General features: G+C 46.9%; 1 protein-coding gene across 5 annotated transcripts in view; it reads left to right on the top strand.

Moving 5' to 3' along the window:
- The window catches only part of STIMATE (STIM activating enhancer), a 63157-nt gene that overhangs the window by 31391 nt on the left and 8805 nt on the right, over nucleotides 1-22961 (top strand). For all 5 annotated transcript variants that reach the window (XR_013527360.1, XR_004734621.3, XR_008476738.2 and 2 more), the window contains exons 2-4: nucleotides 12565-12613; nucleotides 15639-15734; nucleotides 18123-18244. Coding sequence is in view for 2 of the 5 variants with exons in the window: in XM_035275818.3 (XP_035131709.3) it covers nucleotides 12565-12613; nucleotides 15639-15734; nucleotides 18123-18244 (267 nt within the window). In the remaining 3 variants the exon portion in view is untranslated. The remainder of the gene's footprint in view (nucleotides 1-12564; nucleotides 12614-15638; nucleotides 15735-18122; nucleotides 18245-22961) is intronic.

Here is a 22961-nt window from a genome sequence, read left to right as displayed (position 1 = left end):
ACAGGTGTAAAGCATGTGGTGGCTTGTACCCTCCTCATCCAGATCTGTGCATCTGTGTGGTTGTCTAGCATGTCTTGGAAAGGGTATTTAAGGTCTGGGGACAGTAGTTGGTCCTGAGAAGGGAAACAGAGGTACTGGGGATGTCAGCCAGAAGGGAGACTTTTCACTGAACATATTTTGTACTGATATGGTTTGGCTGTGTGTCCCCACCCAGATCTCACCTTGACTTATACTCCCATAATTCCCACGTGTTGTGGGGGGACCTGGTGGGAGATAATTTGAATCACAGGGGCAGTTTTCCCCATATTGTTCTTGTGGTAGTGAATAAGTCTCACTAGATATGATGGGTTTATCAGGTGTTTCTGCTTTTGCATCTTCCTCATGTTTTCTTGCTGTCACCATATAAGAAGTGCCTTTTGCCTCCCGCCATGATTCCGAGGCCTTCCCAGTCATGTGGAACTGTAAGTCCACTTAAACCTCTTTTTCTTCCCAGTCTTGGATATGTCTTTATCAGCAGCAGACTAATACAGTAAATTGGTACCAGTAGAGTGGGGCATGGCTGAAAAAATACCCAAAAATGTGGAAGCAACTTTGGAACTGGGTATCAGGCAGAGGTTGGAACAGTTTGGAGCATGCAAAAGAAGACAGGAAAATGTGGGAAAGTTTGGAACTCCCTGGAGACTTGTTGAATGGCTTTGCCCAAAATGCTGGTGGTCTCAGCTGGAAATGAAGAACTTGTTGGAAACTGGAGCGAAGGTGACTCTTGTAATGTTTTGGCAAAAAGACTGGTGGCACTTTGCCCCTCCCCTAGAGATTTGTGGAACTTTGAACTTGAGAGAGATGATTTATGGTACCTGGGGGAATAAATTTCTAAGCAGCAAAGCATTCAAGAAATAACTTGGGTGCTGTTAAAGGCATTCAGCTTTATAAGTGAAGCAAAACATAAAAGTTTAGAAAGTGTGCAGCCTGACAATGTGATAGACAAGAAAAAACCATTTTCTGAGGAGACCATAAAGCTGGCTGCATAAATTTGGATGAGTAACAAGGAGCCAAATATTAATCCCCAAGACCGTGGGGAAAATGTCTCCAGGGCATGTTAGAGGTCTTCACAGTAGCCCCTCACATCACAGGCCTAGTTGGAAATGGTTTCATAGGCTGGGTCCTTATGCTGTGTGCAGCCTAGGAACTTGGTGCACTGTGTCCCAGCTGCTCCAGCCTTGGCTGAAAGGGGACAATGTAGAGCTCAGACTGTGGCTTCAGAGGGTGCAAGCCCCAAACTTTGGTAGCTTCTGCATGGCGTTGAGCCTGCAAATGCACAGAAGTCAAGAATTGAGGTTTGGGAACCTCTTCCAAGATTTCAGAACATGTATGGAAATCTCTGGATGCCCAGGCAGTTTGCTGCAGGGGCAGGGCCCTCATGGAGAACCTCTGCTAGGGCAGTATGGAAGGAAAATGTAAGGTTGGAGCCCCCACACAGAGTCCCCACTGGGACACTGCCTACTGGAGCTTGAGAAGAGGGCCATTGTCCTCTAGACCCCAGAATAGTAGATCTACCGACAGCTTGCACCATTAGCCTGAAAAACCTGCAGACACTCAATGCCAGTCTATGAAAGCAGCCAGGAGGGAGTCCGTACCCTGCAAAGCCACAGGGGTGGAGCTGCCCATGACTGTGGGATCCCATCTCTTGAATCAGTGTGATCTAGATGTGAGACCTGGAATCAAAGAGATCATTTTGGAGCTTTAAAATTTGACTGCCCAACTGGATTTTGAACTTGCATGGGCCTTGTAACTACTTTGTTTGGACCAATTTCTCCCATTTGGAACGAGTGTATTTACTCAATACCTGTACCCCCATTGTATCTAGGAAGTAACTAACTTGCTCGTGATTTTACAGGCTCATGGTGGAAGGGACTTGCCTTGTCTCAGATGAGACTTTGGACTGTAGACTTTTAGGTTAATGCTGAAATGAGTTACAAGTTTGGGGGGACTGTTGGGAAGGCATGATTAGTTTTGAAATGTGAGGACATGAGATTTAACAGTGCCGGCGACAGAGTGATATGTTTTGGTTTTGTGTCCCCACCCGAATCTCATCTTGAATTGTATTCCCGTAATTCCCGCATGTTGTGGGAGGAACCCAATGAGAGAGAATTTGAATCATGGGGGCAGTTTTGCTCCCTGTGGTAGTAAGTCTCATGAGAGCTGATGGTTTGATCAGAGGTTTCCACTTTTTCATCTTCCTCATGCTCTCTTGCCACCACCGTGATTCTGAGGCCTCCCCAGCCACGTGGAACTGTAAGTCCAATTAAACCTCTTTTTCTTCCCAATCTCTCAGGTATGTCTTTATCAGCGGTGGGCTAATACATGTACTTTTTGAATTTCTTTTAAAGAAAAAGAGAAAAGAGGTATTCAAATAGGAAAGGAGGAAGCCAAATTGTTTATTTGCAGACAACATGATAGTATATCTAGAAGACCCCATCATCTCAGCCCAAAAACTCCTGAAACTGATAAGCAACTTTAGCAAAGTCTCAGGATATAAAATCAATGTGCAAAAATCACAAGCATTCCTATACACCAATAACAGACTGAAAGAGAGCCAAATCAAGAACAAACTGCCATTCACAATTGCTACAAAAAGAATAAAATACCTTGGAATACAACTCACAAGGAATGTAAGGGACCTCTTCAAGGAAAACTACAAACCACTGCTCAACAATATAAGAGAGGACAAAAACAGATGGAGAAACATTCCATGTTCATGGTTAGGAAGAATCAATATCGTGAAAATGGCTATACTGCCCAAAGTAATTTACAGACTCAACGCTATCCCCATCAAACTACTGTTGACTTTCTTCACAGAACTGGAAAAAACCACCTTGGACTTCGTATGGAACCAAAAGAGAGCCCGCATAGCCAAGTCAATTCTAAGCAAAAAGAACACAGCAGTAGGCATCACACTACCGGACTTCAAACTATAGTACAAGGCTACGGTAATCAAAACAGCATGGTACTGGTACCAAAACAGAGATATAGACCAATGGAACAGAACAGAGGCATCAGAGGCAACACAACGTATCTACAACCATACAATCTTTGATAAACCTGACAAAAACAAGCAATGGGGAAAGGATTCCCTGTTTAATAAATGGTGTTGTGAAAACTGGCTTGCCATGTGCAGAAAGCAGAAACTGGACCCCTTCCTGACACCTTACACTGAAATTAACTCCAGATGGATTAAAGACTTAAACGTAAGACCTGGCACCATAAAAACCCTAGAAGAAAATCTAGGCAAAACCATTCAGGACATAGGAGTAGGCAAGGACTTCATGACCAAAACACCAAAAGCATTGGCAACAAAAGCCAAAGTAGACAAATGGGACCTAATCAAACTCCACAGCTTCTGCATGGCAGAAGAAACAGTCACTAGAGTGAACAGGCAACCAACAGAATGGGAAAAAAATTTTGCAGTTTACCCATCTGACAAAGGGCTGATATCCAAAATTTACAAAGAACTCAAACAGATTTACAAGAAAAAAACAAATGAGCTCATTAAAAAATGGGCAAAGGATATGAATAGACACTTTACAAAAGAAGACATACATGAGGCCAACAAACATATGAAAAAATGCTCATCATCACTGGTCATTAGAGAGATGCAAATCAAAACCACATTGAGATACCATCTCACGCCAGTTAGAATGGTGATCATTAAAAAAATCTGGAGACAACAGATGCTGGAGAGGATGTGGAGAAATAGGAACACTTCTACACTGTTGGTGGGAGTGTAAATTAATTAGTTCAACCATTGTGGAAGACAGTGTGGCGATTCCTCAAGGACCTAGAAACAGAAATTCCATTTGACCCAGCAATCCCATTACTGGGTATATATCCAAAGGACTATAAATTGTTCTACTATAAGGACACATACACACGAATGTTCATTGCAGCACTGTTTACAATAGCAAAGACCTGGAACCAACCCAAATGCCCATTGATGATAGACTGGACTGGGAAAATGTGGCACATATACACCATGGAATATTATGCAGCAATCAAAAACTATGAGTTCGTGTCCTTTGTAGGGACATGGATGAATCTGGAGAACATCATTCTCAGCAAACTGACACAAGAACAGAAAATGAGATACCATATGTTCTCATTCATAGACAGGTGATGAACAATGAGAACACATGGACACAGGGAGGGGAACACTACACACTGGGGTCTATTGGGGGGAATAGGGGAGGGACAACAGGGGGCGGGGAGCTGGGGAGGGATAGCCTGGGGAGAAATGCCAGATGTGGGTGAAGGGGAGGAAGGCAGCAAAGCACACTGCCACATGTAACTTGCATGTTCTGCACATGTACCCCAAAACCTAAAATGCAATTAAAAAAAAGAAAAAGAGAAAAGAATCTTTATTAGTTTACTTGAGATGGCATAACAAATAGTCATAAACTTCTTGGCCTAAAAACAGGAATGTATTCTCTCACTCTTCGGAGGCCGAAAGTCCAGAATCAAGGTGTGAGTTGGCCATGGTCCCTCTAAAAGCTCTAGGAGAGGACCCTTTTTTGCCTCTTCTGGCTTCTGGTGGCTCCAGGATTCCTTGATGTGTGGCTGCAAAACTCAAGTCTCTGCTTCCGTCTTCACATATCATTGTTCTCTTCCTCCTGTCTTTACTCCTCCATCTCTCATAAGGATACTTGTAATTGGATTTAGAGCCCACCCGCTGGTCCAGGATGATCTCATCTCATGATCTTTAATTACATCTGCAAAGACTTTTTTTCCAAATAAGATTGCATTTGCGGGTATTGGGGGTTATGGGACATACCATGTCGGATACCACCATTCAGCCGCTATTATTGCCAACTAGATTTTGAGGGGAAAACTCACCTATATGCTTCTTACACTTAAATATAAAATTGAAGGAAGAGAGATTGAAAAAAAAAACGATGCAATACTACTGAAAGAGTATACTCTCTGGATTTTATATACTCTCCATATAGTCACCTTTTCCAAAAGATGTATTTGAATGCTAAGATGAGGCAAGTTTTTAGGCAAGTTAGATGATATGCAACATAACTAGACTGAAAGCTCCTTGAGGGCAGGGACCATGTCTGTACCGTTCATTACTGTATCCCCAGCATAGAGTAGTTGCTCCATGCTGATGGAGTGGATGGGTGGGTGGATAGGAAAGGCAGTCAAAGAGATCAGGGCAGAGAAACCTGTTAGGAGGCATTCTCATCAGCACAGGAAAGCAGTCCTGAGGGCCTGGACTAGCTTGCTGGTAGAAATGGGGAAAGAGGCATATTCAGAAGACTCTTCAGTTGCAACTTAGCAGGGGAGATTGACAGCTGAGTGGGAGGAAGGGAGGAGAGTAAGGAGCCCCAGGGTGAGGACACTTCCATGCTGTGAAGAAATGGCAGAGCTGGGGAGGACTAGCAGGGTGGGCAGGACTAGCAGGGTGGGCAGGAGACAGCTCGGCTATGAGGGGCCAGCAGACTGGGCCAGCCTGCAGTTGTAATATCACTGGGAGGCTAGGGCAGGGGGTGGAAGCTGGCAGGCCCTCGGCGTAGAAGCCCTGAGAGGGGACCTTCTTCCCAGGAGTCAAGAGGAAGAAGGGGAGGCTGTGGAGGGAGGACAGAACCACAGAAGATAGAAGAGAGCTCTCAGAGCATTGGGAGAATGGCAGGGAGGTGAGCAGGATTGGGGAATCATAGGATCTTCCTAGAATTGGGCCCCTTTGCTGCCTGGAGGGCCAAACGAGGGGCTGGTATGGAGGAATCAGGTTGTAGCTGGCAGACTCAAGGTCTCACGCTTCACAGAAACCAGGACAGGAGTGGCTCAGCCCCGAGAGTGGGGAAGACGGACACAGAAGAGAGGGAAGACACAGGGTTCAGAGTGGGGAACGCCACAGTGAGGCTTGCTCTCCTGAGCACATATTCATTGCTGGCCTTTCCATCTGTCTTCTCATTTAATCTTGGAGACAACCTGCCTGGCAGGTCATAGCAGCCCCCACTTCCCCCTTCTTGTGGTATACAAAAGTCACATAGCAGATAGTAGCAGAGGCAGGATTTCAAGCCACGCCTGGCTGACTGTGCCCAGGCTGTTGACCACTCCTCCTTTTCAGGGCTGATGAGACCTGTGCCTGTCTTCAGGACACCTGTACACAAAAGGCCACAAGTCTGCTTAGGAGCCCGCTGTGGCTTGAGGACAGTTGGTGCACTGTATCACAAAAGCAATGGAATGGGACCTGTGTGTGGAGGCAGTGCCACTGAGTGCTGCAGGCCTCGGTCTCCACCTCCCCCTTCTCCCCTTTCTTTGCTCACTCTTTCAGGCACCACTCCATCAGCCTTGGCTTCCAGCTCTGGAATCAGGAGCTTGACCTTTACTTGAGGTGTGGGTGCTCCCCTCCACTAGCCTCCGCCTAGGGTGCGTGGGGATGGAGATGTGTTAGAAAGAGTGATTTATGCTTTCCTGGTTCTGGCTCCATCGATAAAGTCCTCTTCATTCTGGAAAACACCACTAATTAAGAGAGGTCTGTGGTCCCAGGACCCTGCCTGAGCCACTCTGCGCATGACAAGGCTTTTGCAGGAGCAGCTGCCAGGCGCAACCATTTCCATGGGAGTGGGTGCCTGGCTCCCTGTCTGTAAGGCACACAGAGACCCCTCCTTGTTTGTTACCTGGAGATAAGTCCCCCCGCCACCACATGGAACAGTGTAAACTCCCACCTCCTGAGTCAGCACCAGCCATCCTTTCTCCCACACCCACGACCACCGGCAGCAGAGCCTTCAGCTCAACATGAGGCGCAACTGGAATCTGACCTCTTCTCCCCTCTCCTGTTGCCCCAGTCAGTGCCAGCACGTGGTCCTTGTTTCTGTGGGGGAACAGGGCAGGGAGGGGTGGTGGTTGTCTCTAGCGGGCTCCCTGCTGCCACACTGTCCTTGTGGGCTGCTCTTGGCACAGCAGCCAGAGGGAGCCTGTTAGGCTGTGGCTGTGGCTGCCTGACCACCACGCACAGGCCCAGGTGGAGTCCTTAGCCTGGGCTTTGGGCAGAGGTCCAGCTGCATCTCCTGCACGCCCTGCTGCTCTCCCTGCTTGCCTCCAGCCCTTTGCCTAGACGGCTCTTCCCAAGACCTTCGTGACTCACCCTGCACCTTCCTGGACCTGGGCTCTCCCTCCTACCTCCTCACTGACAGTTCAGACCCCACGTGCCAGCCCTCTTCTCTCCTCACTTGCCTCTGTGTTTCCCTCCACACTTGGCACCATCTGCCATGCTCCATATGTTACTCCTCTCCCAGCTAGGATGTGATGAAGGCAAGGGTTTTGTGCATTTCATTTCCTGCTGAATGGGGCTTGTCATACAGCAGGCCTCTCAATAACACATGACAGTGTATGAATGAATTTTTCTGGGTTTTGTTCCCCCTTTACCAAATTTGATTTGAAGAAGCTTAGTATTTTGTCTTCCTTTAATTTAAAAAATTGACTCTGGACTGTTCTAAGGAAAGGGATAGGAGGTGGAGAGGAAGGAGGCAGGAGACACACTTCTGCTCTGATTCAGAAGACTCTGACTCCATTCTGAACTCAATCAAAGGTGCTCCTGTATGTGACTGTCCCATGGCACCCATGGGCACAGGCACACCATTCTCCTTCATTCCTTGTCTGAAGTCCAGCTGTAGGTCACGCTGATTCTCTCACATCCCACTTTGCTACACTAGCTCAAATCTCTGAGATAGGTTTGTCTTTTCTTTTGTAAATTCTGAAATAAAAGCAATGTGAATTCCTTGATCCATAATTTCTTTTATCAAAAGTAGCCCTTGGATTTTTTTCCTTTTCTTTCTTTTTTTTTTGAGTCAGGGTCTTACTGTGTTCCCCAGGGTACAGTGCAGTGGCACTCTTGAGCTTAATCTCTTGCATTTAAGCAATCCCTTCGCACCTCAGCCTCCCAGGTTGCTGGGACTGACTACAGGTGCATACCATTATGCCCAGAAAAAAAAAAAATTTTTTTTTTTTTTGAAGCGATGGGTCTCACTTTGTTATTCAGGCTGGTTTCCAACTCTTGGCCTCCCAAAGTGCTGAGATTACAGGTGTGAGCCACCACACCCAACATAGCCTTTGTTCATAGTCATTTATGTATTCTTCTAGGAAAAATATGTAATAGCAGCATAAATGTATATCCATTCAAAATGGCCATGAACAGAATCATAGGAGGCATATTATTCTAGAATTTATTAATATAATTTGAAAATCTTCTGTATTAGTTCATATAGATCTACTTTGTTGCTTTTTATTTTTTGAGACGGAGTCTTACTCTTGTCACCCAGGCTGGAGTGCAAAGGCGAGATCTTTTGCTCACTGCAACCTCCACCTCCCAGGTTCAAGTGATTCTCCTGCCTCAGCCTCCTGAGTAGCTGGGATTACACACACGTGCCACCAAGCCCAGCTAAGTTTTTTTGTATTTTTAATAAAGATGGCGTTTTGCCATGTTGACCCGGCTGGTCTTGAACTCCTGACCTCTCAGGTGGTCTGCCCACCTCAGCCTCCCAAAGTGCTGGGATTATAGGCATGAGCCACTGCGCCTGGCCTACCTTATTTTTTACCAAGAGAGTCTAGCTTTGTTGGCCAGGCTGGAGTGTAGTGATGTGATCATAGCTCACTGCACCTTGAACTCCTGGGCTCAAATGATCTTCCCACCTCAGCCTCCTTAGTAGCTGGGGCTACAGGTACACACCACAATGCTTGGCTAATTTTTAAATTTTTTGTAGAGACAGGATTTCACCATGTTGCCCGGGCTACACAGTACATATTGAACATATGTACTGTGTCATATAGACCTAACCCCATACTGACAGGCATCAGTTTTAGTTATGACAGTACTGCAATGAATATTCCTATACATCCTGGCATATCTGCAGTAATGCTTGTATAGTATATATCTGGCATGCATTATAGATTAAAGGAGCATGGGCATTTAAAATTTTGATAGATATTGCCAAGTTGATCTTTGTTTTTTTGTTTCTTTATTTTTTTGTTTTTTTGAGACAGAATCTATCCTAGGCTAGAGTGCGGTGATGCGATCTCAGCTCACTGCAGCCTCAACCTCCTGGGCTCAAGCAATCCTCCCACCTCAGCCTCCCAAGTAGCTAGGACCACAGGCATGTGTCAAGACACCTAGCTAATTTTGTTTTTTTCTTTGTAGAGACAGAGTCTCACAGTGTTGCCCAGGCTGATCTCAAACTCCTGGGCTCAAGCAATTCACAGGCCTTGGCCTCCCTGAGTTTAGATTACAGGTGTGAGCCGTTGTCCAGCCCATGTTGACCTTTGAATGGTTACACTAGTTCATTCTTCTGTGATGTTTTTCCCCAAACTTTTTTTTTGGAAAAATACTAAACTTCAGAAAAATCTAAGTAATAGTATAATGAATAGCCAAATACCTTTCACCTAGGTTTGCCAGTATTTCGACGCTACGTGTTTTCGTTTGCTCAGGCTGCTGTAACCAAATATCACAGACTGGGTTGCTTGAACAGTAAACATGTATTTTCTCATGGTTCTGGAATCTGGAAGTCCACGATGAAGGTGTCAGTCAGCAGGTTGGGTTTCCTCTGGGGCCTCTCTCCTTGGTTTGCAGATGGCTGCCCTCTGAGTGTTCTCGCATGGTCTTTTCTTGGTGCACTCACACATCTGTGTCCTAATCTCCTCCTCTTACAAGGATATCCGTCATACTGGATTAGAGCCTCCTCACATGTTCTCATTAAACCTTAATTACCCCTTCAGAGGCCCTGTCTCCAAATAGTCATGCTCTGAGGGGCTGCGGGTGAGGACTTCAACATATGACTTTGGAGGATGGAAGGAGGGGGCACAATTCAGCCTATAATACCACATTTGCTTCTCTTTTTTTTTTTTTTGAGACAGAGTTTCGCTCTTGTTACCCAGGCTGGAGTGCAATGGCACGATCTCGGCTCACCGCAACCTCCGCCTCCTGGGTTCAGGCAGTTCTCCTGCCTCGGCCTCCTGAGTAGCAGGATTACAGGCACACGCCACCGTGCCCAGCTAATTTTTTTTGTATTTTTAGTAGAGACGGGGTTTCACCACGTTGACCAGGATGGTCTCCGTCTCGACCTCCTGATCCACCCGCCTCGGCCTCCCAAAGTGCTGGGATTACAGGCTTGAGCTACCGTGCCCAGCCCACATTTGCTTCTCTTTCCCTTTATATATATATGTGTGTGTGTATATATATATATATATGTGTGTGTGTGTGTGTGCATATATATATATATATAATGTTAATATGGTATAATTATAACAGATTTATATAATTTGTATTATTTATCATTATAAAACCATTTATAATGTAATACATTTCTTATATATAATTATAATGTATAATATGTAACATTCCTCCAAACCACTCAGAAGTAAATTGCAGCCACTCTGTTACTTCGGCATGCATCTCCTAGGAACAAGGACATGCTCCTCAGGATATATTTGATATCCTTTATTTTATAGTGCTGGGGACAGATTCCCCTGAAGCAGAAGGAGAAATGAGCATGCAGTGGCTCTGGCCCTGACTGGGGGCCTTCTCTCCAGATGGTTTTGTCCTGGCCTAGTTTTCTCCCGTCTCTTTCCTGAGTTCCAGCCCCTGAGTGAGACCTGGCATGCTTAAGGAAAGGGGCCTCCTGCTTCCAAGAGCTGTTCAGGCAAGCAGAACCTCTTGGCCTCGACTCCAGATTCTCTGGTGTTGAGGTTTGGGATCTGTGATGTATCAACGAGATGGCAGACCTCACAACTTCACCTGTTCTTTGGTCTCTCTATATCAACATGTCTCTCTAAACAGCAGACTTGTGACTGTAATTCTTTGTATTGCCTACAGTCCTTGCCTGGCAAACGCAGACTGCCTGTGTTTATTCAGAGAGTAGGGGTTACTGTCTTGGCTACCATTTTCTCTCTCCCTGTCTCCCTTCTCCTGCACCCTTGCTGGCCAGAAGTTGATTTTTGCCTGCCACCAGGAGTAATGAGGCATCTTCTTCAGGCTTGTGTCAACATCTGTTTCTTCCTTTTCTGTGGGAAAACATCACACAGGCAGCACTTTCGGTGTTTGTTTTAGTAGATAGAATCATTGTGGAAGTAGTTGCCTAGTGCTTCACTGGAGGATGTGTAGTTTCAAAACTTTTCATTTCCTCTTGTTCAGGCCGTCAGGTCTGCAGACCCAAGGTTCACACGTAAATTGGGGGAGTTCTTTGCCGTCCAAGGCCAATCAGGATGTTGCTGAATGAGTGCCCAGACATCCACTGTTACTCAATTAACAGAGTTGCTTTTCTTTTTTTTTCTTCTTCTTTTTTTTTTTTTTTTTTTTCTCTGTTGCCCAGACTGGAGTGCAGTGGTGTAGTCTTGGCTCACTGCAGCCTTAACCTCCAGGGCTCAGGTGATCCTCCCACCTCAACTTCCCAAGTAACTAGAACCAGAGGTGCATGCCACCACCTGCAGATCCTTAAAAAAATTTTTTTCGTTCAGATGTGGTCTTACTCTGTTACCCAGGCTGGTCTTGAACTCCCAGGCTCAAGCAATCCTATCCCTCAGCTTCACAAAATGCTAAGTTACAGGCATGAGCCATCACATCCGGCCATAGAGCTACCTTTCTAAAACTTAGTCCCAACACATCTTTGACTCTGCTCAGAACTCTTCGTGGCTTTTCCTTTCCTGCAGGATTCATTGCCGTTTCCTTGGCTTGGCATTGAAGACCCTCCCTCATTTGGCCCCTACTCAGTTTGTCACCCTGTTACCTGCTTTTCCCCCAGGAGGTTTCCTTGTTACCTGCTGTATTGAAGTCAAATTAAATTAGGCCAAACACACTCTGCCATGCTTTGTTCCTGTACCTATTGGCTTGTGATATTTCCCAGAACGTATCTTCTCTCTCCTCCCTGATCTATTTGCCAAACTCTTAGCCAGTCTTCATGGCTTGGCTTGACCCCATCAGTGAAGTCTCTTCGTCACTGGAAGATAGAAGACATACAGACACTTTGGTCCTTAGCCATCCCTTCGGCAGGGTTGGCCATCCTTCCCTTGCTCCATCCGTCATTCTGCCACAGACTTCCCTCTTCTCTAGCACGTATCACACCATGTTATATGTATGTGTCTAGCCCCCTGGTTTGCAAGACAACTGGTTTTACCTTTGTATCTTCAGTGCCTGGGTTGGAGTAGGTGCTTAGTAAATGTCTGAGTGGATGATGGATTTGTCCTTGGATAAGCACATCCCGAAGTTAGAAGCAGCTGTGTTGCATTTTGTTATTACCAATCCTTATCCGAGTGAGCCTTGTGTGTCACAAAGGAGAAAATACAGTTTAACACAGGTCACGAGGAGTCCTTCTCACTAAGCCGTAGAGTCCATACCAATCATCAGCAGCACAGGACCTCAGTGACCTTCGCTGGGCTTACTGTATATTGTCATGTGTTGAAAGAGAAAGTACCTTACCTTGGTTATGTACACAGTGAATAGACTGATAACCCAGCTCGTTGTGTGCATCTTGCTTTATGTTAATTTGGAAAGCTACTGATGACTGTCTTTTCTTTCAGTCAAACGCTTCAGAGAACCAAAGCATGAAAGACGTCCGTGGAGGATATGGTATGTGTTTAGGTATTAACTCATTCTGGAGTGCTTTTGACTATGTTGGGGGTCTTGGGGGTGGGGGTGGGAATGGCATGGAACGTGAGCAATGATATGTAATGTATCTGGAATCCCTGAGTTAAATCCATCAGGAACTATGTATATTATGAAAGGATTTCTGTTTCTCCAGGTAACTTTTGATCCTACCTTTATTTTAGAATCACTCTGCTTCCACTTCTGAAAGACGGAAGATACACAAATACATCAGTCCCTGATGCTGCCTCCTTCATCTGTGTCTACTTGTTGTTAGATTTGGTTTAAATTCCTAGATTCCGTAGTGTATATGTGCAAGCAAAAACTAACCTAGATTTGGAGATCAGTCAAACATAGCATATAAATGCTCCTCTCTCCAAAAGAAGTCTTTCTTGGTCTTAGCATAAAGGAAAACTATTTCTCTACTAAAAATACTTCTAACACCAAATATATGATGGTTCTCTTTCCCCAACATCCACCAGTTTTCCAACTCTGCAAATACCGCTTGGTTGTCCCATAATTTAATTCACTTCTGACACTTAACTCCCTGGAGTTAAAACAGAATCCACAGGTTAAGGGCTCAGTCCCACAAACTACCCCCTTCTTCAGATGCCAGTTGCAAGTAGTCGGGTCCTCAGACCATCCACATTTCTGTCTAATTTGGCTATAAAGTCAGGGGTTCCCATGACCCCCACTTCCCTGCTAAGGTTCATTGATTTGCTAGAATGACTCATAAAACTCAGGGAAACATTTACTTACATTTACTGGTTTATTATAAAGGATACAGGTGAACAGCTAAATGAAGAGGTGCACAGGACTAGATCCAGAAGGATCCTGAGCACAGAAATTAAGGTATGCCCCTCCCGGAATGCAGACGTGTTCACCAGCCTGGAAGCACTCCAAATCCCATTGTTTAGGGATTTTTATGGAGGGTTCATCATGGAGGCATGATTGATTATTAACTCAGTCTCCAGCCCCTCCATTCTCCCTGGAGGATGAGCAATTAGGGCTGAAAGTTCAAAGTTTCCTTTTTTGTTTTTTTTGAGACGGAGTTTCACTCTTGTTACCCAGGTTGGAGTGCAATGGCGCGATCTCGGCTCACCACAACCTCCGCCTCCTGGGTTCAGGCAATTCTCCTGCCTCAGCCTCCTGAGTAGCTGGGATTACAGGCACACGCCACCATGCCCAGCTAATTTTTTGTGTTTTTAGTAGAGACAGGGTTTCACCATGTTGACCAGGATGGTCTCAATCTCTTGACCTCGTGATCCACCCGCCTCGGCCTCCCAAAGTGCTGGGATTACAGGCGTGAGCAACCGCGCCTGGCCCGAAAGTTCAAAGTTTCTAAACTTGACTTGGTCTTTTTGGTGACTAGCCCATCCTGAAGCTATCCAGGAACCCACTAAGACTTGATTCATTAGAGTAAAAGGCTCCAGTCTTCCAGGAAATTCCATGGGGTTTAGGTGCTCATATCAGGACCAAGGCCAGAGACCAAATACTAGAACAAAAACTCCTCTTAGCACCTCTGTAACTCAGGAGATTACAAGTGTTTTAGGAGCTCTGTGTCGGAAACCAGGACAGAGACCAAACATACATATTTCTTATATAGACTTTGATACATATCAAACACGTATTTATTTCACAGAGGATGATCCTGCGGTCTCAGTTTTTCCTTTGGAAAATAGTGGTAAAGCTTCAGAAGTAGATTCTAAAGACAAAACTCCAAACTAATACATCACTTAAAAGAAGCAGCTTTTCAGGACAGCACCATGTCCACAAGAAGCTGCCTGTTTTAGACTGCTGCCTTGGGCTTTCACCTTTCCTAACAAAATAATCATTTTCTCCTTCAGAGGAAACATCAATAATCACTCTGATAAAATTTTAAAACATGTACTTGTTCTTAAATGTGTTGCTGCCGAATGTTGATAATTCTTTTATTTTCCATTGATTTTTCTCAAACCCCATTAACTTTAGAATATGTGACTCCCACCTCAGGGCTGGGGCAGGATCTGGTAAAGACCTAGATTTTGGGATTTCTGTGTCTTACATACATTGTCTTTTGGTGACTCCTCTTTCCAATGAGTGTAGGGAATGATTTTTCAGACACTGTCACTGGTCAGTCTGGATAATCTCTGCAGTCCTGAGACCCTGCCCAGCTGGGAGGCTGTGAGAGGCAGCCATGTCCAAGAGGATCCTCGACCACAGAGGAGAGTGGCTGCCTGGTGCTGGTGACAGAGGACATACTGAAGGCATACGCTATCTCCACTATCCTGCTACATAGGTGGAGGGATAGCTCCTCCCAGATATTAATGCCCTTGTTTTTTCTTTTTTGAAATGCTTGTCATCTAGTCCAGGGACTGGCACACTGCAGCCCACAGGCCCTGTGTGTATGGTTGGAATAGCTGTGTCTGTGTCTGCTGTCATTCCCCAGCAGCAGGGCTGAGGAGTTGAGACAGAGATCTTACGGTACACAAAACCTCAAATATTTATTCTTTGGTCCTTTACAGAAAACATTTTCCTACCCTGATCCAGCCCATTGTTTAAACTGCAGCAGCTGAAATTTCTTTAGGGATCCAGCTGCAGTACTGGATTTGTGCAAGTGTTGTTAATTTTGCAGGTAATTTAGCTCATTGTGAGTGAAATTGAATGGGAACTCTTTAAAACAGAGGCACCTTGGGCTTCATCACAAAGCGGTGATTGAGCATTTTATTTTGAAGCAAGAAAATGCTCAAAATAAAATGAAAATGAAAATTTTAAAAAATGTATTTTAGATATCAATCCTTGATATCTAAATCCTTGATACCTTTTAGGGATTTCAAAGGCAGTGTTATTGAAGGCTTTGAAAGGTGGCTGAGATGCCAAGCCTGAGTTAGTACTGAAGACCCCAGGAAGAGATGACCAGTGATTGGAAGGTTGGGGTGGCTTTTTTCCTATTTCAGACTTCTCATTTTCCTCAAATTAGGTATGGCCCTTCTGTCAGGCTGATAACCAGTGCTGGTTTTATTTTGTACAGGTTTTTAGATACTTCCAAACAAGCCATAGGAATGCTGTTCATCCACTTTGCAAATGTATACCTAGCAGATCTCACTGAAGAGGACCCTTGTTCACTGTAAGTGGCCCCTATTTGAGTGCAAACAACAGCTGCCCCTCCATTGAAAACACAGGCTGGCCTTGCTTTCTGCTGCTGGTCCCATTCCCTCTGGATTGGGAAAGAGTGCTCCCCTTTTCCTCTGTGCTCCTCTGAGAGACCGTCCTGTGTATGCTGTCCTGGAGCTCACATGCACAGCTGTCAGCTGGCTCATAGGGCTTTGCATGGTGACACTTTTCCCCAAGCACTGGCTTTCTGCTCATCAATCCAAGTTCTGTCCTTTGATTTTCTAGTGTCCTTATGTCTCCCAGTTTCCAAGCAGCCCCTGGCAAGGAAGGATAATGCCCTACAGGAGTGTCTCTACACTGGAACCAGGACTCACCAGGGCTTCTCTGTGGTGTCAGCCATTCAGGGTCAAAACTGTTGTTGACCATCATTGACCTCTTTAACCTACAGACCATAGATTGTTCCACCTTATCACTGATGTGCCTTCCATGCAGCCCCCAGAGAAATCCATCTGTGACCTCAATCCGCCCATTATATTCTGTCCTCCTTACTGATGGCACCTAAATGGTGCCTCTCTTAGCAGGTGGAGTGGCAGAGGAGGCTTGCCTACCTCATCCTGACCCTGTCTTCCTCCTACCTTGGTCCTCATAGCAGCCTGCCATATATTAATAGAGACTTTGATTATCTCCATTTTATAGTTGGGGAACTGAGGCAGAGAGGTTCTATATACTGTAAGTTCACACCTTTCAGGAGTCACAGAGCCCAGCCAATCTGGCTCCTTGACCATCATGATGCTTTGCTCTCTGCCAGAATCACCTGTGTTGAGTATGGAACATAGAACTTTCTTTATTCCCAAGGCATGGCACACAGTAGGCTCGTAAATGTTTGCTGAGTGAATGAATGAAAGTAAGGCCTGTATGTATATCACATGTCCTTGTTCTCCTGGAAGGCATGAGATGCTCTGGACACAAATTAGACTTAAGTGTCTGAGAGCAGCATAGCCTCAGGCCAGAGACAAATTTCCTTGGAAGCAATTGCTGCTCCTGCCATCTCTGGTCTGAGAGTGACCCCTTGTGATTTTACAGAGGAAGGGCAGGCAGGAGAAATGTCTCCCTTGCACTGGTTTTCCCGCTGACCCACCCTAGCATAGGGTGCACCCTCTGACATCAGAGTGCTGTGCACGCCACCAAAGCCCCAGCCCAGCATAGGAGGCTGTGAGGCTGCGCAAAATGTCTCAAGCCTCAGTAACTGAAAAGCTCACCACAGGTGGGTCATGTGGTGTCCTGGAGCTTATCTGCAAGGATTTCAGAGCCACATGGTATCACAGAGGGTCAGTACTGGACCCAGTGCCCTTGTCTTCCTCTCTGTCTGCCATAGAGAGCTGGGGCTTATGGTCAGCAGGGCTCAGCTGGATCAGGTACAAGGCCCTCAAGAGAGGATGAGTGGCAAAGGGCCTTTCTTTGGTGAGGGAAAAGATTTTGTGTCAGATGAAAACAGACCTTACAAGAACACAGTCCATGTGGCATGTCCTTCATAGCTTACTCCTGTCTTCCCCAGTTATTTTGCCTTTTCCCACGGGGAGTAAAGGTCCCTCTTTAAAGTGTAGGCCAGGCGTGGTGGCTCAGGCCTGTAATCCAAGCACTTTGGGAGGCCAAGGCGGGTGGATCACTTGAGGCTGGGAGTTCGAGACCAGCCAACATGATGAAACCCTGTCTCTACTAAAAATACAAAATTAGCTGGGTATGGTGGCAGGCACCTGTAATCCCAGCTACTTGGGAGGCTGAGGCAGGAGAATCACTTGAACCCAGGAAGTAGAGGCTGCAGTGAGCTGAGATTGTACCACTGTACTCCAGCCTGGGCAATAGAGCAAGACACCATCTCAAAAAAAAGTGTAAAAGTATTATCTGTGCTTGACTGCAGATGGGGAAGGGCGAAAGCCATGTGGCGCTGCCCTCATTGTCTACGAAACCCCCAGAGGCTGTTTTCCTGAACTTCTCAGGTGTAGCAGCACTGTTCGAGGCCTCATGGGCTGGACTGTCAGGGCGTGAGCAGAATCACTGCACAGGTGTTTCTGTCATCAGTTAAGTTCTGTTTTCCTATTGATTTCCCTGGTTGCTTCCAGGTCTTCCGTTGAACCTTCACCTGGCAGGAGCACTGGCAGTTTTAAAGTTTCTTTGTCCCTCACCCACCTCCCTCAGTTTGTTCTGCTCTTGATGAGCTTTGGCACATGGTTGCGGGGCATCTAGAAGTGAGAGCTGCACTGGCACATGAGCACTGCCAGCCCCCAGAATGAGGCCAGACAAATGCTGAGTCCGTCCACTTCCCTTAGGCCACCCCTGCGTCAGCCATGACCTCTGGCCTCATAGCTTCTTCCCTGACTGTGCATGTGCCCTGTCCTCACAGGTACCTCATCAACTTCCTCCTGGACGCCACCGTGGGCATGCTGCTCATCTACGTGGGGGTGCGTGCCGTCAGTGTCCTCGTGGAGTGGCAGCAGTGGGAATCCTTGCGCTTCGGCGAATATGGTAACACTGTGGATGCCGGACAGGGCGTCAGGGGACTGCTGGTGGTCTCTGCTCCTTGTCCCATGCAGCCCACCAGGCAAACAGATGCAGAAATATCTGGGGAGCTGCCATTGTCTCCTCTGTGTGGTTGAGGGGGCTGCTCTGGGTATAAGCATACCCTCCTGTGGGTGCGGGTGCCTGCTTCACTGCCAAAGGCATCACCTTATGGCAGAGAAGGTGGCGGGAGGCAGGAGACACTAGATGCAGGGAGAGAGCTGGATGTCTGTCCCTTCTACTAGAAGACACCAGCAGTCCCACACACAGGGCCGAAGGACCTCTTCATTCTGCCAAGCTTCCTGCAGAGCTCATACCACCTACCTACTGGGTTTGAGAGATGGGGCAGCTCTCGTTTTGTGTTCATTAGTGAGGTGGCAAGCCCTGTCCCTTTTTCTGCTGCATATCTGTGCTTGTCCTGTCATTAGGCCATTCCACATGGCTAGTACTGGAGGGTGACTTCCCTCTGGGACCAAACTGCCTTGCTGTCTCCTGACTCCAGGCCCACCTCACCCAACATCTGGCATGTACCTGTCACTTAAAAGACATGGCTTAAAACAACTACCTATGAATGCTGGCCCAGCCATGAACCACTCCCATCTCAGATCCCATGGGATACAGCTTTGGTAGGAAGCTCCCTTGGTGCTGGCTCTGAGCATGAGAAACAGTTGGATGTGGCCTCAGTGGGGGCTGTCAGTGAGAGGTACCTTCCTCAAGCCCTCACTGCCCTCTGAGATTTCAGGACAGTTAGGAGTAGTGTCAGCTCTCCCCACCCCCACAGCTGTCTCTGGCTGTCTGCAGGCAGGAGCTCCTCTTAGCAGGTGGAGCAGCATCAGTAGCGCCTTTGCCTCGAGAGGGTCATGCAGGACAAGAGGGAGGAAAAGCAGAGGGAATTTGGGATGCCCATTCTCTTCTCCTGGTCATGCCTCCCAAAGAGCTCATGGCTCTGGGCTCAAGGGCCACTGACTCCTAGATGGCTGAAGATTCACAAGGCACAGACAGTTTAAAAGGGGAACCAATTCATGGAGCTGGCTATGAGTACCTTGGGTATTTCTAGAAATCTTAAGTAATTGTTTGTCTCTGTTGAGGGGAGATGAGCTCAGGGGAGGGCTTTTCTTAGCCTGTTATTTGATGCCTGATGAGTCAGTGACTTAAGATAGTGTCCAGCACACAGCCTGTGCCTCCTGTGACCCATGCTTGACCCACCAGAGAAGGCTTCTGAAAAGCTGTAAGTCATTGAGTCTTCAGCTGCAGAACAAAATGGACCACAGCAGGGGGACCAGCACAGCATCCTCTTCATTTATAGATGGGCACCCAGAGTATTAAGTATGCAGGAAGCTTACCCAGCCAGTGTGTGGCTGTGGTAGCCTGGGCCTGCTGCATCATAATACCTAAACCCTCCCACCACCTCCATGGACAATGCTCACAACTACTCCTTTCCAGTTGAGATACCTTCTAGGAGGCGGGGCTCCTATCTCTATTATAGCTGACCAGTGCTAAGGTGGATCCGCCACAGAAAGTCAGGTGTCACTCTGTCACTTGGGAGTGAAGATCAGGTCTGATTTGGTTACACTAAGAATTATTGTTCCCTCACATTTTGTCTGCATCCCCAAGGATGGATGGAAAGGAAGAAGGCAGTGGTTGTTTCTCAGCCTCCTTCTCAACCTCTTGGCCTGCCCCCCTGCCCCTGGGTCATCCCACCACTGCCTTTGAAGTCAGAGACTTCAAGCCAAAATGTCTCCAAATCAAGCTGCAGGAACCATCCTGAGTCCTCCCCAGGATAAGGAAGGATAGCTTGTCTGCTCAGTTACCTGTTGTTTTCTATTGCTACCATAACAGATTTCCACAAACTTCATGGCACAATTGAAACAACACAGGTGGATTCTCCTTTTTCGTTCCAAAGTCTGCCATGGGTCTTACTGGGCTAAAGTCCCAGTGTCATTGGGGCTGGCTTCTAGAGCCTCTGGGAAGATTGTTTTCTCTCCCTTTCCAGCTTCTAGAGTTTGCCTATAAGCCTTGGCTCGTGGCCCCTCTCTCCATCTTCAAAGCCAACAATGGTCACTGGGTTTGTCCTACATTGAGTTGCTCTGACCTCCTGTGGCCTTCCACTTTCAAGTGTCCCTATGATTACATTGGCCCACCTGGACACTCCGGATATGCTCCTTCTCTTAAAGTCAGTTGACTAGCAACCTTAATTCCATTCACAGCCTCAATTCCCCTTTGCTCTGTGACGCTACACACTCACAGGTTCAAGAGATTTGGATGGGGTCATTATTCTGCTTCCCATACCTGTTATCCTGCCTGTCCATTTGAGGCAGTAATTCCAAGAGGCCCCACAGCTCTCTTCTCGTGCAAGTGAAGAAGAAGAGGGGCTTATTTTCTAGGATGTGTCTTTTGTTCCTAGAAGAGAAGGCCATGAGCTTGCTGTTAAGAATGTGGGACTCAGGGAAATAAGCCACACAGTCCCGGTGGTTGAGACCAGATCCAAGTGACGCATGGTATCTGCACTCTGATTACCAGGCCACTCTTTCCCATGCAGAACCCCTGACAGCCAGGTCACAGTGCTTCATGGGCCTTGCTGCCCATCCCCGGCCAAACACTCCCTTTTGGAAGCCTCTCACCATGGATGTGTTCTCTCCTTTTGGCCCCTATTCCTGTGACTTATACTGAGGGAATAATTTAACCCAAACAAAACACCCACGTGCCTGAGGTTGTTCATTGTGGTAAAAAGCAAGACACACAAAGGCCTGGTGCAGTGGCTCACACCTCTTATTCCCAGTACTTTAGGAGGCTACGAGGGGAGGGTCTCTTGAGCCCAGGAGCTCAAGACCAGCCTTGGCAACAAAGCAGGACCCTGTCTCTACAGAAAAATTTTAAATAATTATCCAGTCATGATGGCACTCATCCTTAGTCCCAGCTACTTGGGAGGCTGAGGTGGAAGGATCACTTGAGCCTAGGAGTTAGAGGATGCAGTGAGCAGTGTTCATGCCACTGCACTCCAGTCTGAATGACAGAGTGAGACCCCATCTCTAAGAAAACAATAACAGCAACGACAAAGCAAGACACACAACACTGCCTGGCATGTCTGTCCTTTAAAGAGGAGATGGGACGTTTGAAAGACTCACAAGTGAAACAGGATTCAGGAGACACAGCAGCCACATGCACTTCTCCCAACCATGGCTGTGTGAGATCTGGGTGCCCAGAGGAAATGGTGTGCCAGAGGGGGTTACAGGTGCTTTTTCTCTTTCTTCACATGTTTCTGAACTTTCTTATTTTAGCATCTAAATTAAAGAGGTAGCTGCAGCTAAGTTGCACAGCAGAAACTTAGAACACTGGGGCAATGTGAGGCAGATGGGAGGAAAAGCATTTTCCTCCTTGTCAGTCACTGAAAACTGAAGAGCAGATGGAGTGAGCAGGCTGAGCAAGCGGACGTCCTTCGATAGTAAATAATTGGTGCCATGCGCTCTGCTGGCTCCTGAACACTCAGCAGAGAGATTTCCTAGCGGCACTTTCTCTGTCCGACCATCCTTAAAATTACTTAATGGTTTCTCACAAATAAGTTTATTTGTTGTTTTGAGAACTGTTCTCAATAAGGTTAGGTGACTTACCAAAAGGAGAAGGATTGCAAAACCCATTAACAACCTAGCAAGGAGGGATTGTACTTCTGAAATGGGTTTTTTGGCTGAAAAGTCTCCTATCCCTTAAGTGAAAGTAGAAAGGAAGACCTTAGAAGAGGCGACTGATGTTTCTGCCTGCTTTCTGCCACACTTCTCCCAGAGTTTTCCAGAAAAGGGAATGGCCTGGTGTTTTGTCCATTACAGCTGCATAAAAGCATTCCCTTGTGTACAGCTGACAGGCCCAGGCAGGGTGTGGGCCTCCAGCACGGGTGCCCAAACAGGGATTGCTACGGAAACAGTAAAGCCAAATGAGAAGCTGGAGATTTCTCTTTGGACCAAATTCTCTTCTCATAGCCTGGATTAGGGCTTTTGCCCACCCACCCTGTGCCCCCCGAAATGCTACCCTGAACCCCCTCTACTGGCCAGCTGTGGTCAGGCACTCTGGCAGAGCTTCCTAGGTGAGCCCCATGCAGCTTTCCCACACTCTGCTCTTCCCTTGGTCTCCCACTTTGGGGAGGCCTGTGTGGCTCCCAGGGGCTACCCTGGAGTTCGTGTCACAGGATCATTCCCTGAAGAGGCTGGTCTTCTCTTTGTCAAGTCCTTTTCAAAACGTCCTGGAGTTACTCCAGGGCCTGCACGTCCCCCATCTTCCACTATTAGGTCCCTTGGTTACTCAAGCATGGTGACTGAAGGGGTCCCAGGTGGACCTTTGTCACAGCCCTGGGCCCTGGCCCATCCCTCCCACCTCCTTGGCTCAAGAGTTTCTCTCTTCCTTTTCCCTGGCCAAGGTGTTTGGGGTGACCCATGCTGGACAGTCAGAGTCTGAATTCTTCCAGAGTCACGTTCCTTCTCTTAAGGCTGAGGCATCAGGGACAGCCCAGGGAGTGGGATAAGGGATGGGAGGTGGGGAGATGGGAGACAAAGTGGCTGGGTCCTGCTTCATCATCCACAAACATCAGTCCGCTCATGGACAGAAAAGGGAGGGGCAGCCCCAACGTCACTGGAAAAATCAACAATGGATAAGAATAGCAGTCTTGCTTCATACAGCTTCTGCTGCCAGCAAGCAG

Source organism: Callithrix jacchus, chromosome 15, assembly GCF_049354715.1.
Source record: "Callithrix jacchus isolate 240 chromosome 15, calJac240_pri, whole genome shotgun sequence".
Classification (NCBI taxonomy): Eukaryota; Metazoa; Chordata; class Mammalia; order Primates; family Cebidae; genus Callithrix; species Callithrix jacchus.
Note: the sequence above shows the minus strand (reverse complement) of the source record. Positions and strands in the feature narration are given on the sequence as shown.